The sequence below is a fragment of the Ceratosolen solmsi genome, unplaced genomic scaffold (assembly GCF_000503995.2).
Source record: "Ceratosolen solmsi marchali unplaced genomic scaffold, CerSol_1.0 scaffold10, whole genome shotgun sequence".
NCBI lineage: Eukaryota > Metazoa > Arthropoda > Insecta > Hymenoptera > Agaonidae > Ceratosolen > Ceratosolen solmsi.
In genome coordinates, this window is record NW_011948412.1 from 25,832,173 (window position 1) to 25,847,244 (window position 15,072).

Genomic DNA, 15,072 nt, shown 5'->3' on the forward strand with positions numbered 1-15,072 from the left:
ATTTTAAAAAAATGTCGAACAAAATACATATTAATTATATTATGCCATACAAATATTTTACAAGACGATTAATTGCAATATTTTATTTAGGAAAATTCTTTTTCATTTAACGAAATTGTATAATACTAAATCTAAATATAATGATAATTATTTGATTGAGTTAAAACCGAAAACTCATACACACACACACACACACATATATATTATTATGCTCGGAAGCAGTTAGTTTCTAAATGTAAAAGCTCTTTAAAGTTAATTAATTTTAATATAAAATTATTTATTATGAGTTTTAGAATATTTAAAAAGTTTCCAATTTATATATATAAATAAATACAATAATAATCCACAAATTTTAATATTTTTTCATTGTTTTTATAAATAACTACAATAATAATTTAAAAATGAGTTAACAAAACTACTCAGAATAAGCTATAAAATTCATAATCTGTCAGTACATTCATATATTCTAATAATATTTATCTGTTATATAAATAAGCAATAGATTTTTAAAATTACAAAAAAAATTAATATCAATTAATAATTTTTTGTCAAGATTTTAATTTTTGTTAATAATTTGTCAATACAATTATGATTTATATAAAACTCCATTTTTTATTTAAATCGTAATAAATGATACTCTTCTTATGTGAATTATATTTTTAATGAATTCAAATCTGTTGATTGATATCTTAAATAAGATATTAAATATCTTAATTCATCAATTATTATCTTAATAGAATGAAAGATTATTAAAAGCACATTTTTTATTAAGAAATAATAAATATATATTAATATCTATATATTATTTGACTAAATATGAACATTGAAAGTAATTTCATCCAAATATCTATTTAATTTTTATTATAATGCTTTTTACGATAATTAGTTACAGTTATTACACGAAAAGATAGTGTAGAGACATTGTCAATACGTATCCATAACGACGATTACAATATTTGAGCAATAATCAGTAATATGTGCATATATTAAATTTAAATGAATTAAATATTTGTTAAAGGCAATCATTATCGCTACTTTATTATGTTCAGAAAAAATATAGAAATATACTTTAATTGTATGTAATATATGTATATAAATAGTAAAGGAATCTCGAGGCTGAATATTGAAAGGCAGTAAAAAGAAAACTGAGAAAACAAGGACTTAAATTACGTGTAATATAAAAATAATTTAATTTATTACAATCTATAGAAGACAATCACGAAGAAAATCTTTAAAATTAATATAAAATAAGAAAAGTATTTTATTTACAACAAATGCATTTAGCTCTTAATATGAATATATCATTCCAGTCATTTTTTGCTTTGCTGAATCGATACAATAAGAAAAATCATAAACAATGATAAACGTTTAATATTATGTATTCTCAGTTTACATGATATTTTAATTATCAATAAGAAAATCAATTATTGTTTCTTTCAAAATTAATCTTACATGCTATTATTGCAAATGTATGAGAGAAATTGTTTTAAATACAAATTATCAAAAAAAATTATTTAATTACAGAAAAATAATTTATGTATGTATTTGTATATTTAAAATGCCATTGATTAGATATACAATTTAGTCAGAGGTGCAAAAAAACATCTACGTACTCCATTAATTACTTTTTATATAACATACATTGATAAATAAATTAATGCACACTAATAAATATAAAAATTCTCATACAAAAATAGCAAAAATTAATAATCATGAAATCAAAATTTTTTCACGAATACGATAAAATGAGAAATAGCGAAATCACCTATCCAATTATTATTACAAAATTTAAAATAATAATACAAAGAATTTACTGCTTTTAATTTTAATTCTCATAAGTTAACTGGAATACGTATTTGTTGACTCGAATAATCATTCACTGGTTACATTGAATTTCTATAATCAGTTAGTTTAAAGTAAATGCAGATTATTTCATAAATCATCACCAGAGAAGTGAAAGCAGTGGGAGAATTTTCTTTTTCTTAAGTATTTGCTCTAGACAATCAGAGCACAGCTTGTAGACGCCTAGAATATTTCGCTCATACTGGAGTGAATACAGTGAGACTAAGGTCCAAACGACAATTGTCTTAAAGTTTCATTTACCATTTGCTCGAGTATTTATTAATCCATTTATGTATTCAAGTACAAGTTCTTTACGTATTTCTATACTTGTTATTTAATAAACATTATTTTATTATGGGAACTATGAAAAATATTGTTTCTTATTGATTTAACGTAAATGTTAGACTGCAATATGGAATGTATTATTAGTTCGGTTGCTAAGCTAATTAGAATTCAAACAAATGAAGCTTTTACAGTATTTAAAATATTTTGAGAACGATATTTGATAACGATTTGGATGTTTTGTTTCTAAAATTTCTCTCATAAATTTGTCTTCGAATATGAATATCTCATTATTAACAGTTAAAATCAGAATTTTGCTGATTGCTGATTTTCGGAAAACTTGGATAATAAGCAAATTTAATAATATTCTCTATTGCGTGGATTTTAATGTGAATTTTGTTGAATTAACTTTAATATTACTTAAATATAACATGAAAATAAAAACGAAGTTAAGACGCTTTCATCATAAAAACAACGTGTACAAATGAAATTTAATTTTAAAATAATTTTAAAATAATTTTAAAATAATTTAAAAATTTCCAATTAATCAATTTCATATAACAATATTATGTATTATTTATTATATGATATTATAATAAACGATGTTCACTTTCATTAATAGTTGATTTCATTGATAATTTCCTACATAAACGCATTGAAAATATCAATTACTAAAATATGATATATTATATCGACATTAAAGTGTAATTTAAACATTTAAATAAAATACAATTGAATAGAATAAATATATTTTATTTAATATTCGTTTTAAAAATTTTATATATTACAATTTTAAACTACATACTTAAACAACTTTTAAAGTTACTACCTCTTCTTAAGTAATTCGCAAAGTAATCAAATGCAAAAGGACAATTTACCGTTGCATGCATATAAATACAGTGTAATTAATCTTAAATTGCATTAGACGCCTATGATCATTTCATTAGCATTACCTCTATGGATACTCCATATCTCGTGCAAAGAACTGCTTATTAAATCTAATAATGATATCATCTCGTGCATGTGAGAATCCCACAATAACCAAGATCAATCGTTGAGTAAAATTATGATTGCATCGAACGTCTTTAAAGCAAATAGTATCGAGTACTAATTACGATGGTCGGTGGATAAGCATTCGCTTATCCCGATGAACTCATTGCTAAAACTCGATCACTAAGGCTCGTCGTAATTAACATTAAGAGGTGCTCGCCAGTGCTCGGAAAAGCGTTTTCATTCTCGCCTCCCCTCGCCTCCTCCTCGATCGAGGCAATGATCCCGATGCGCCGACAAGAGTAGCACCAGTTTTTCCGTAAATTTATTCACCGGCCTCCTGCCCCACCCGTCTCACCCCACCCCACCTACCCGGGTATAGGGAGGAGGAGAAGGTGGTGGTAGGAGGGGCGGAAGGGTGGTGGGGTGACGATGGAGGGCCGGGGATCGTGCATCCGCCGAGCGTCAGACGACGGAGGCAGACGTAGGTCAAACACCACGGAGGATGTCGAGACTCCTGCTGTCACTGCTGCTGCTGTTCCACATCACTGCGATACTCATCAGGGATGTCCGAGCTGGCCACCCCTCATGGATTCACTGCACCAGCAACCTGCACTGTGCGCCCGGGTACTGCTGCAGAATGGGTAGGGCCGTTTTTCCTTTATTTTATTTTATTGATTCATTTATAGAATGGGGAGCCGTTGATATATGGAATCCAGATCGTTGGACGATCCTGGTCTGCGCGAATATCGTTAAAGCTTACCACGCAGTACGTAGCTTTGTGTTATTGTAATATGTATTATATTAATGTGTATTAAATTAATCACAGCATCATCGAGCAATGAGATCGCTCGAGTATCGTACAATCGGTTATTTAATTTGTTTTTATTCAAATTTATGCTATTGTATGAGGCTAACGATGTGCGTGAGCTTTGGGAATGCTGCCGCTTATTTCATTATAGACGTACCCTTTAAAAGCCACGGGATGGATGCCGATCAGCAACAATAAAAGCTCGCCAGATACGCGTCCGATGTGTCATAATGCAAGGCTTAATCATTTTCATGACTGCTCGTAACTCACATATATTTATAAAGAAGAATTTTTAAATAATTTATTAGAAGGTAAAATAAAATAAAATTCATATTGTTGATGCACAATGCTTTATAAAAATATTGAACTTATAAAATATTAATCCTTTTATTGTCTCTTATGGATAAACGTAAAATTAGCGTTTTTTCTGTTTACCCCTTATTATTATTTGTTCTAATACAATAATATATATAATATATTGCATTATTAATAAATTACCATTTATTTTTTAACAGGGTTTTGCAAATTCAAAATCAATTGTATAATTTTAAAGTCAAATAGTAGATAGAAGTTAATGTTGTATAATTCTATTAAATATTATTTAATAGTACTATTTGTACTTATCGATACATTTCATTTTTATGTAATGAATACATATATTATAAAAGACTTTCATTTTTTAAAAAAAGTCCCATGTTTATTCATCGATACGTATGTACGTAAATAGATTCTTTAAGATTTATTGTACTAAAATATATAAATAATTTCAAAAATGCAGTTCAAGAGAAAGAAAAGTTAAAAAATTTTTTTTAAATTATTTATATATGATATATTTTCCGACAATTTTTTTCTTTTTTTATATTAATATTTCCAGTTTCAAATTAGTAATTTAAATAAATAATACTTTGGTGAAATCATCAACAAAATGAATCTATTTTCAATTTTATATTAAAAAACTTTTTATATGATTAAAATTAATATTAATAAAGTAGTAAAAGATTTTTATTAAGTGTTTCGTGTGCATTTAGAGAAACCATACTTTGACATTCTAAAAAGTCATAAATGCACATAGAAATATCATAACGAACTGCTGTTATAATATATACCAAAGCTAATAAATATAATAAACGTAATAAACATTCGAATAAAGAAAATATATCTTATAATAAAATTCCTAAAAACATTGTGAGTATTTAGAAATTAAAGAACTTTAATGTACAAAACATTCGCTTGTAAGCTTTTTAAATTCTTGGTTTAATTACTATATATAAATATATATCATTAATTATCAATATTACAAATGATACAATGTCTTTAAAAAACGAACGAGTATTTCTTGCTACAAGTACTGTCCCATTAATCCCTCTCCTCTCTCCGCCTCTCCACCTTGCTCTCATCAGCGGGTTATCATTACTAATTATCATTATGATGAAGAGCTTACACTTCCAGTATCCATTTATTTACAACTGCTTAAGCAAATCTAACGATAGAGCATTACGACTTAACGATCGTGTCAACAGGATTCCAGAGGTACAGCATCCCGAGTTGCGAACCTGTACTGAAGGATGGCGAGCCCTGCAAACCCGGTGAACCCTTCATTACGAACGGTACTCGAGGCTACCCGGATGGGACCACGATAGAGCTGGAAGACGTGTACGTGATGTTCTGTCCGTGTGCCATCGGACTCGCCTGTGATCGGGAGGCCTTTGTCTGTCGGGATGCCAGTGAAATGAAAGACTTCAACCATTTAAGCGGCAAATCAGACAAGACCGATGACTGATCCACTTAATACAATCCGCAAATTTATCCAAACTTATGCGATAGCGTTTCATGAATGCATGCATGCCCTCTTGGATTTACAGCACATACGTTCGAGAGGCGGAGAGTCACGTGAGCCTTATTGCTATTGGCTCATCCTTACTTTCAAGCACACGGGCATACTTGCGTATATGCCATTGCATGCTCAATAAATATATATTAACATATATCCGTACATACTATAGAGTAGTGTTAAGTATAGATAACGGTCTTTGGTAATCAGCGATTTTAATAAATTTATAGCTTTTTTTTATTCGTTCCAAATCAGAGTTATTCATGTGAATATACTGTTTTACAGTAGTCTGTTTTCTAATTTTGTTATAATTAATTGTGTTATAATCACACAATAAAATATGAATAAATAACACGTTTGAAATGTTCATTTTTGTTACATATATATGTCTATACATATTTATATATATATATATATATATGGTAATAAATCATTCGACGCTCATGCTTGACACAAATAAACCAGCTAATAATCGACATTTTCAAACTTACATGAGATTTTTTTATAGATGTTACACTATTTTATGTGAGCAAAGAGATTAATTAAAGATCTTTCATTTCGATTATAACTAAAATCAAATAGAATAAGGTATATTTAAATATAGAGATTTGATATAATATATTTAAAGTAATCAAATAACTTATCTCAATCAAACATGATATAATTTTTTAATTTATTTTCGCTCAGACTCTGATATTACCCTTATATTTTACAGTTAATTTTAATCGCTATTAATTTTGTCAAAATAAAATTTTTATGCTGTAATGAATGTAATTCTTTTAAATTAACATTCAAATATTATTATATAGATATAAAAATCTCTTAGTACGGTAATCTCAAATAATAGTAAAAAAATGAATTTAATTACTTAAAATATGTATAAAGTATAAGATTTAACGAACTATGTAAATGCTTATCTATACATAAGCATATATATATATATATATATATATATTATAAACAACTAAAAGAATTATATTTGATATTAAAACATTGTGTATAAAACCTATTCATGCCAAAAATAATTAAATGCTAAAATTTTATTGTTAATTTAGGTAAAATATGTACATATTTTTGTCTTAAAATTATGCATTCTTACTATATGTAATCGTATATCGCGAAAAATAGTAAAGTACAAAAATTTATTTTCCAAGTTGATTATAGTATATGGCGAAAGACACTGAATAAAGGTTATCTTAAGTTTTGAAAACATTTGTTTTAATAAGATAAAAGTATTTTTCAAGATGATTTTTTATGGTAAGAAAATGAGATGATTGTAAGTATTAATATAAGTATAATGTGTAGTGGTCTCGCTTACAGTAAAACAAATTTTATGACAATTTTCTATAATTTTTATATTTTAGTCGACTATCTATATAAAATACTATTTCGTAACTATATTTAGCATGTATTATTTTATTATTTTTTTATAATAAATTAGTAAAACATGAAATTATTATTGTTTTCTGCATTTAGAGTGAATAAAATGAATTTGAATAGTTTATCACTTATAAAAACAATTAAAATTTTTATTTAAAACTTCCATTTAAAAAATATGCGTTACTATACTTATAATTCTTTCTTTTATTGCAGATTTATTTCATTAATGACTGATGCGAATCATATTTTATTTAATGCTATTATTTCTTAATGTATTATATAAACACCGAATATAACTATTTATAAGAAATTTAAAAATATAGATAAACAATACTATACTAAATTTTCTACTCTCAATTCTAAACTATTATTCTGGTTAGTGCGAAACATTTCATAGTATCATAATATAATGAAATTAAAATGTATAAAGGAAGGTGAGTAATATGCTTTATATAATAACTCGCTTTAATATAAACAATAAATGTATAAAAAAAATACACCATAAATGTTAAACTACAGTTGTTTCGATTTTTGCTGTAAGACCTCGATAAAATTTCGAGGAATAAAATCCATTTAAATAAATTTCTTAATTAAAATAATTTTCTATTTTTAATGTTTTGAGAAAACGAAGTAGTACGTTTATATAAGAATTTCAAAGAGTTTCAAAAAAAAATTTTAAATAAATAAAAAACGGAGGTATCTTCGTTGTACGAAAAATATTATATATGAAGTAATTTTTATTTTATTCATTTCCTCTCTATATTTTATCACATCAAACAAATTATTAGATTAGTCTTACAACTTTAAATCTGATAAAATAATAAATCTCACAGTAATATTTAGTTAAAATAACTTTAAACTGTAAAAATTTAATTATTCAATGTCCATCGCTTTAATTTTTATGTATTAATTTAATCTATATTCTTTAATCTAAATATTATCTTTAATGTATTCAATAGTTTACCAAGATAATAATAGATCATTTGTCTGTAAAATGCCAATAATGTGATTTTATTTTCTGTTTCATATTATCATTATGATAACGATTGTTTTCAGTATCAAAATTACCACTTATTTCAAGATAATCCCGAAACATTTATTTTGCATAATAATTTTTATGATTAAAATAATAATATAATAAGAAATTCGCTTTTATTAATATTTAATTCATTTACTTTTATATGAATTTCTGAAAAATACAAAAAACAATACGGCATGTGTATTCAAAGTCTCGAGACTCGTAATCATGACGTGAGACGTATGAGCTAATATTTACAATTATGATGTTATACAAGCATTTACCACTATTTACGCGGAATTTTTATAAAGGAATATCGAAATATACACGAAAAGAATGATAAATGCTTTGTGTGTATGATAATGACTATTCGTTGAAAAATTATTTCGTGGAGAAACTAACGTTTTAAACAAAATATTGTATTCTGTCCTGTAAATTTTAATTGTTCATCTAATTTTGTAGATAAAATAAGTATGTGCTTATAATAATAAGTTAACGTAATTAACGAAGTTTTCAATTGAAAAAAAAACACTAAATGTTTACGTTTACTAGTATCAAAGAGTCTCATATGTAGTGGTGTTGGTAAATAAATTGTTAAAGGTTATTTGAGTAATATTCACTTACATACATGAATACTTATAGATTGTTAAAATAAACTTTAGTTATGATGTTTCAATTGTTTAAAAACAGATTAATAATTTTTAAAATGTATTTAGTTATTGCAAAAACATAACTATTTTAATTGTATATCAATCTGTATAGTATATTAAAGCCAATCTTAAAACAACTACATTCGTATTAATAAATAAACTAATGTTTCATTTAAGATATAAGCAATTCATTTTTAATTAGTAGTAAATTGTAATTACGAAATAATTCTACATAAACCAATCTGTATTTAATTCTAGCGTACATATACCATGACAAAGCTGCGCAGTGTATTATTATATTGCGTCGTATAAAGCTGATTACAAAAGTAGATACTATAATATGTTATAATATATGTAGAATATTATTAAAAGTAACCATAGGATTAATAAATAATAATAGCTTGATCATTATCTTTAAACACTAGATTTTTCACAAAATTTAAATCATGTCGCTGTTACATGTGCTCGTACTCTACTGCATCTTTGTTGCAGGCATTTCTTTTCTTCTAAAAGTATAAAATGCCTTCAAATAATACTCATTATGATTAGATCGATATTACATAAATAAATACTCTTTTTATGATACAAAAAATGCATCATGTTGTCGTTAACCTGCTTAAAAATATTATTAAGTTGAAATATTGCATTAGAGAATTTAACTTCAAAACTTTTTTAAAATAATAAACATCACTTGCTTACCATTGACTAATCGCCGTAAACAACATACAAAAGAAAGTCCAATCAGAATATATCAATACAATAAGGGCCCTCCCACAATATGCCTTAAAATTCTACAGAGGCGGGGTCTAAATTATTTTGAACTTCATACTTCACTTGAATGGAAACACAATGAGAGATCGTCTCCATTCCTACAAGTATTTCTTATTTCACAAGGAGCCTCATTAAAAAATTTCGTTTTAATTGTATTTTATATTAATATTGTATTTACAATTAAAAATATTTATTAATTTTCAGTTTTCAATATATTTACACAGCACAAATCAGAATATATGCAATTAAACTTCTCAACTAAAAATCGTAGAAAATATTTTAAGATCTTTATATAATTACAAAGCCAAATATAAGATTTATCCATTTTTTATTGTTATAAAATGGAGAATTAAAATTCTATATATTAACAAATATTAATGTTCACTTTTTTTCTATTTTTACATTCCATTTTCCCATGTAATAAGTTTTAATAGTTAAATTGGAAGATAAATTAACATTAATCTTTAAAATTAAAATAGCAATAAATTATTTGGATAAAATTAATTTTTTACCCAAAAAATACTAAAAATATACCACTCTAATTAAATTGCTATTTTTTGGTTTCTATTTTAATCTTCTTCTTATTTATAAAACTTTTAATGTTTTACATTTTAAATGAATTTTATTTAAATTAAAAATTTAATAAGTATTATAAATAACTACATAAAAATTTATTCAAATAATTTTTTTATCTCAAAGTTTTTAGTCTACAATGAGTAAAAATGCAATCATAAAAATAATAACTAAGTAAAATAATTTATAAAATAAAATATAATTAATTACATTTATAATTGTACTTTAATTTTAAAAATATTTACCTACTTTCAACATTATTAAAATTTGTTAATATAAGATTACATTAAATTGTATAAAATTTCTTACTTACATATACCAGTGTGTTAGTGCGAAACAAAAAATATCATACTTAACTGGAATAGGTTTGCTTTTCACAAACAATCTTTCATTTACAATTTTGAATTATATATATATGCGTGTTTGTGTGGGTATATATATATATATATATGTATTAAATAAAAATAATGTAACCTGAAATCATAATAGTTCCCTTAGTTTTAAAATCAATTCTTTTTATACTATTAGTTTTACTAAAAATTTCACATTAATTAAAAAAGTATACAAAAATAAATTTCAAATTTTAGAAACAATATTTTCTTTGAAAATAATTAATTTTTCCAACAAATAAAAATTCGTTTATTTGTAATATATTAAATTTTTTTCTTTGATAGAATAAAATAATTTATCTAAAATTGTTTAAACTTGGTTTTGAAAAAGTTATAAGATTCATTGATAATACTTCAATTTTTTTTAAATTCCAGAAAAATTAAAAACTTTTTTAAGATAATGTTGACTTAATTACATATAAATAGCAGTGGAAACATATTTTTAAAACTAGTAATAACTTTTCGTACTTTTTTGGTTTATTAAATTAATAATAACTTAAAATATTAAATTATAAATAAATATTAAATATTGTTAAAAGTTATAATTTATTTTTGAACACTGATTGTACTTAAAATAGAATTAGAATAACAATATTAAAAACATAAATACACGCAAAAGTCTCAATAATAAGCTTCAATTGTTAAGGATATCGTTTTAATAAACGTTTATAAATAAATTCGCACTCCACCCTCGTGCGAATAATCGTCTCGCCCCGTTTGTTTGTTACTGACCAATCACCTACCGTTTGAAAAATAAAACCTAATCCAAATTTCTCTGTCTGATAAGGGCCGTCCCATACTATCTCTTGAAGCATATAGAGGCGGAGCTAAAGAGTTAACTTCGTACTTCACTTAAATAAAACTGCAAACATAGGGCAGTGATAATACACCCAATTGGATCTCTCGAGATTTCTTTTACTTTTTTAAATTGTGAACTATTATTAGCAAATGGAAAAGAATTATTATTATTTATCGGTGATTTACAATCAAGTTTATTCTGTGTATGAAAAAAGATTAAAGTACATTATAACAAAAACATAAAAGTATTATAATGTGCTTCGTAAATAATCAGTAGAAAAAATTATACTTTTTATAAATATTTCAATTTTTATTTTTCAGATATTAAAGAATCTTATATTAAAGACGTAGATTTTCTAATAAAAAAAACTAATTGAATTATATTAAATATTTTAATTATTTTAATTGGCCACTGGACATGGATTACGATTAAGATTGAAAACACTATATAAGTCGAGCACTCCTGATAGTTTAATTCATTTTATTAACCAATAAGATTTGAATGTCAGGAACCTATAAAATGTACCACATGTGCAACTTTGTGAGTAGTTAAATAATAAAATTTGTTGTAGAAATCTATATAATAACATAATTATAATAAATTATGTAAATTTTTATCGAAATTACATATACGGTAACTGAAAACGTATTTTGCATAAAACATGAAACAAAGTGAATATTTTAAATACATAAATAATCTTAGATTGATTAATATTATTGTTAATCTAAAGACTATTGATTTTAATTTTATTTTAAATTTCTTTAAAAGGTGACAATCCAAATTTTTATGTATGAATGGTGTTTTTACTTGGGCAATAAAAACTAGCAATTTGAATATTCAATTGTGCCGCAAAAAATATTTTTAAAGTTTCATTTTAATATTTATTTTTAGCAATGCCTAATCTTTATCAGAGTATGAATTAACGATAATAGTCCAACTAAAATAGATGTTGCAATACTACTTAGGGTACAGTTGTGGCTGCATTAAATAATAATGGGAAGAGGCCGGAGATTTAATTAAGTCGACTATACGGTAGCACTTGATTTCTGTAACGACATGTTTAATACAACTTAATGAAGCTGTCCTGTGTATGATTTTCCAATAAAGATCAAAATGCAATTTTTTTTAATTTTAAGCTTACGGTAAAATTTTACTTTATAAATTGTATAAATGAAGGGTTTTATTAAAAAATTCGCTATATTATTGAATATTTAAGTGATCAAACTAACCTATATTATGCGAAATTATATTGTAAATTTTTAGAACAAAATTTCATAGCTTTTCATATAACATTGTAGTCAACAAATAATATTAATCATGCTTAACATAATGATATATAACAATATATATGAGGTATTATTTTTAAACCTTATCCATAGTAGATTATCAATGATACTTTCATTGAACATTAAATTAAGTTAACTTTTAGAGATTAAAACTAAAGTGATATATAAAAAGTCATTAATATAAATAAAAATTAGCTCAATATTAGTTATTAATTACGCATTAGGATGTACGAATATAAATGGTTATTGGATATTATAAATAGGTAGATATTTTTATTTTCTATTCATGTTATACAAAAATTAAAATATACTTTATATCAATATATATGAATTGTGTATAAATAAATAAAATATATAAATAGACATATAAATTTTTTTCAGACATATTTATGTTACTAAACATAGTGATATGCATAGCATAAATCAATTAATTTTGTTATTAAATCTATATCAAATATAAAAGTAAGAAAGCCCAATAGTAAAATTAACTTAAATTAATCCCTTTTTTCCTACTATACAATGTAATTAGATAATATGACTAACCTATCTATCTTTTTCCAAAAAGATAATACAGCTAAGTCACATTTTAAATCCTATTTATTATAAAAATTTGGAACCAATTTTAATTTACATACTGAAAATTAAAATAAATTCACAAAAATTAATTCATTCAGTCAAAATCGTTTACCAAAATTAAATAAAATTTTTCAAAAAATATATCAATTTTCAATGATAGAAGCGTCTATGTTTTTTGTTAGAAAGGATTTTTAGAAACTCTATATAATAGAGTTTTGCGTATTTTAGCAAAAAGTATATATGTATTTTTTAATAATTATTATAATAAATTCATAGAATCTAGAAATATTTAAAATATAAATATATAATGTCAATTAACTAAACAAAACAAACTGACAATATCAATTACTGTCGTTAACAAACAATAGAATTTTTAAATTTTAAATTTTTATATTTTTATATATTACATAATAACGTAATCTATTATTTGTCTTATGAAAAATATTATATTGCTTGTTTTAACAATTTACTAAACAAATTTATTACAACTCCGTTTTTAATTAACCTAAAATACAAAAACTTAAGACAACGGTAATAATATTCTATATAAATAAATGATGGAAACAAATTTAAGTTCTGATATTTTCTTAATGTAGAACTCGGATATAAATTTTCAGATATTTATTCTTCTTATAATCAATACTATCTACCAGGTTATTATAAGAGTTTTACTTCCGAAGATAATAAAAACTAAATAACAATTTATAAATCTGCATAAATACGTTAAACTTATTTCAGTTAATTTATAAATTATAGAAAAAAATTAAACATAAATTAAAACGATTATATAAGATACCTAATTCAAATTTATTTACAATCGACATACAGTTACCTATTTCCAAATTTCAGAAACATACTTCAAATCTAATTTAATTTTAATTATTATTTAGTTTAACTTAATTCTCGAAATCGAAATTAAATAAATTAAAATACATATCATGTATTATCGTTATTGTAATATTTTATAATATAAATTTTGATAAATTGTATTAAATGTATATTTATATAATCATTAGTTAAAAAACTAATTAATATGTATTAATAACATTGGGCATATAGAGTAGCTAATAATGAAATATATATTTAAATAATTACAAATGGTAAATACAATATAAAAATTATTGCAATTATATTATATAAATCATGTATACATGATTGATCTACTTTAATAAGATCTGTTAAGCTACTATTCGTCATAATAATAATTCGATCATGTAACAATTTTTATAAATACTTCGACATGAAAACAATAAAAGTGTACTATTAAAAATAAAAAAAAAACTACAACAATAAATTAAATTTTTATTAAAACTTATAAACAAAGCTCTTTTATTCAATTACTTTTGATTTAATTAATTCATTATTAATATTTTTATTCAATTTTGTTTCTTTTTACTTTTCACATTCAATAATTTGGATAAATATACTATACAAATTGTCTTTAATTTGTAAAAAATCATGTAATAATATTATTTTCAATTAATGTAAATTAATTAGGTGTATTTTTGAATTATTTCAATTATATTAATATTTTACTAGTTTTTTTTTTCGTTACAATAGATAAAAAATTTGTAATAATAATTGAATAATTTAATTGAATAAATAGAAAAAGTAGTATCGGTATATTAGGTACCATCTATTTCATATATGACTGACACATATCCTCTTTTAATATATCTCATATGCTCACTGAAAGGCGGCGCTTCAATCCTTAAATTTCTTAAATTTCTAGGAATACTTATGATTCAGTGGTATGCGTGTAGATCTGTGTTAACTGAAAGTGGCAATTTCACCAATGAACCGTAATATAATTTTTATAATTTTTAAGATTGAAGGAAATAAAATAATGCTGTAATAATAGTAATATACAAGTT

At 23.9% G+C, this 15,072-nt stretch overlaps 1 protein-coding gene across 1 annotated transcript; it reads left to right on the forward strand.

Moving 5' to 3' along the window:
- Positions 1 to 3,588: 3,588 nt before the first annotated feature.
- Positions 3,589 to 5,922, forward strand: LOC105363251 (astakine). Its single transcript, XM_011500897.1, has 2 exons — positions 3,589 to 3,758; positions 5,446 to 5,922. The coding sequence occupies exons 1-2, from the start codon at positions 3,620 to 3,622 to the stop codon at positions 5,703 to 5,705; spliced, it is 399 nt and encodes a 132-aa protein (XP_011499199.1). The 5' UTR covers positions 3,589 to 3,619; the 3' UTR covers positions 5,706 to 5,922.
- The last annotated feature ends 9,150 nt before the right edge of the window (positions 5,923 to 15,072 follow it).

Excerpts from the sequence above, each read along its gene's own strand:
- LOC105363251 (XM_011500897.1), top strand. The coding sequence starts at position 3,620 with ATGTCGAGACTCCTGCTGTCACTGCTGCTGCTGTTCCACATCACTGCG. Across the intron at positions 3,759-5,445 it reads CGGGTACTGCTGCAGAATGG|GATTCCAGAGGTACAGCATC; the intron begins GTAGGGCCGTTT and ends TCGTGTCAACAG.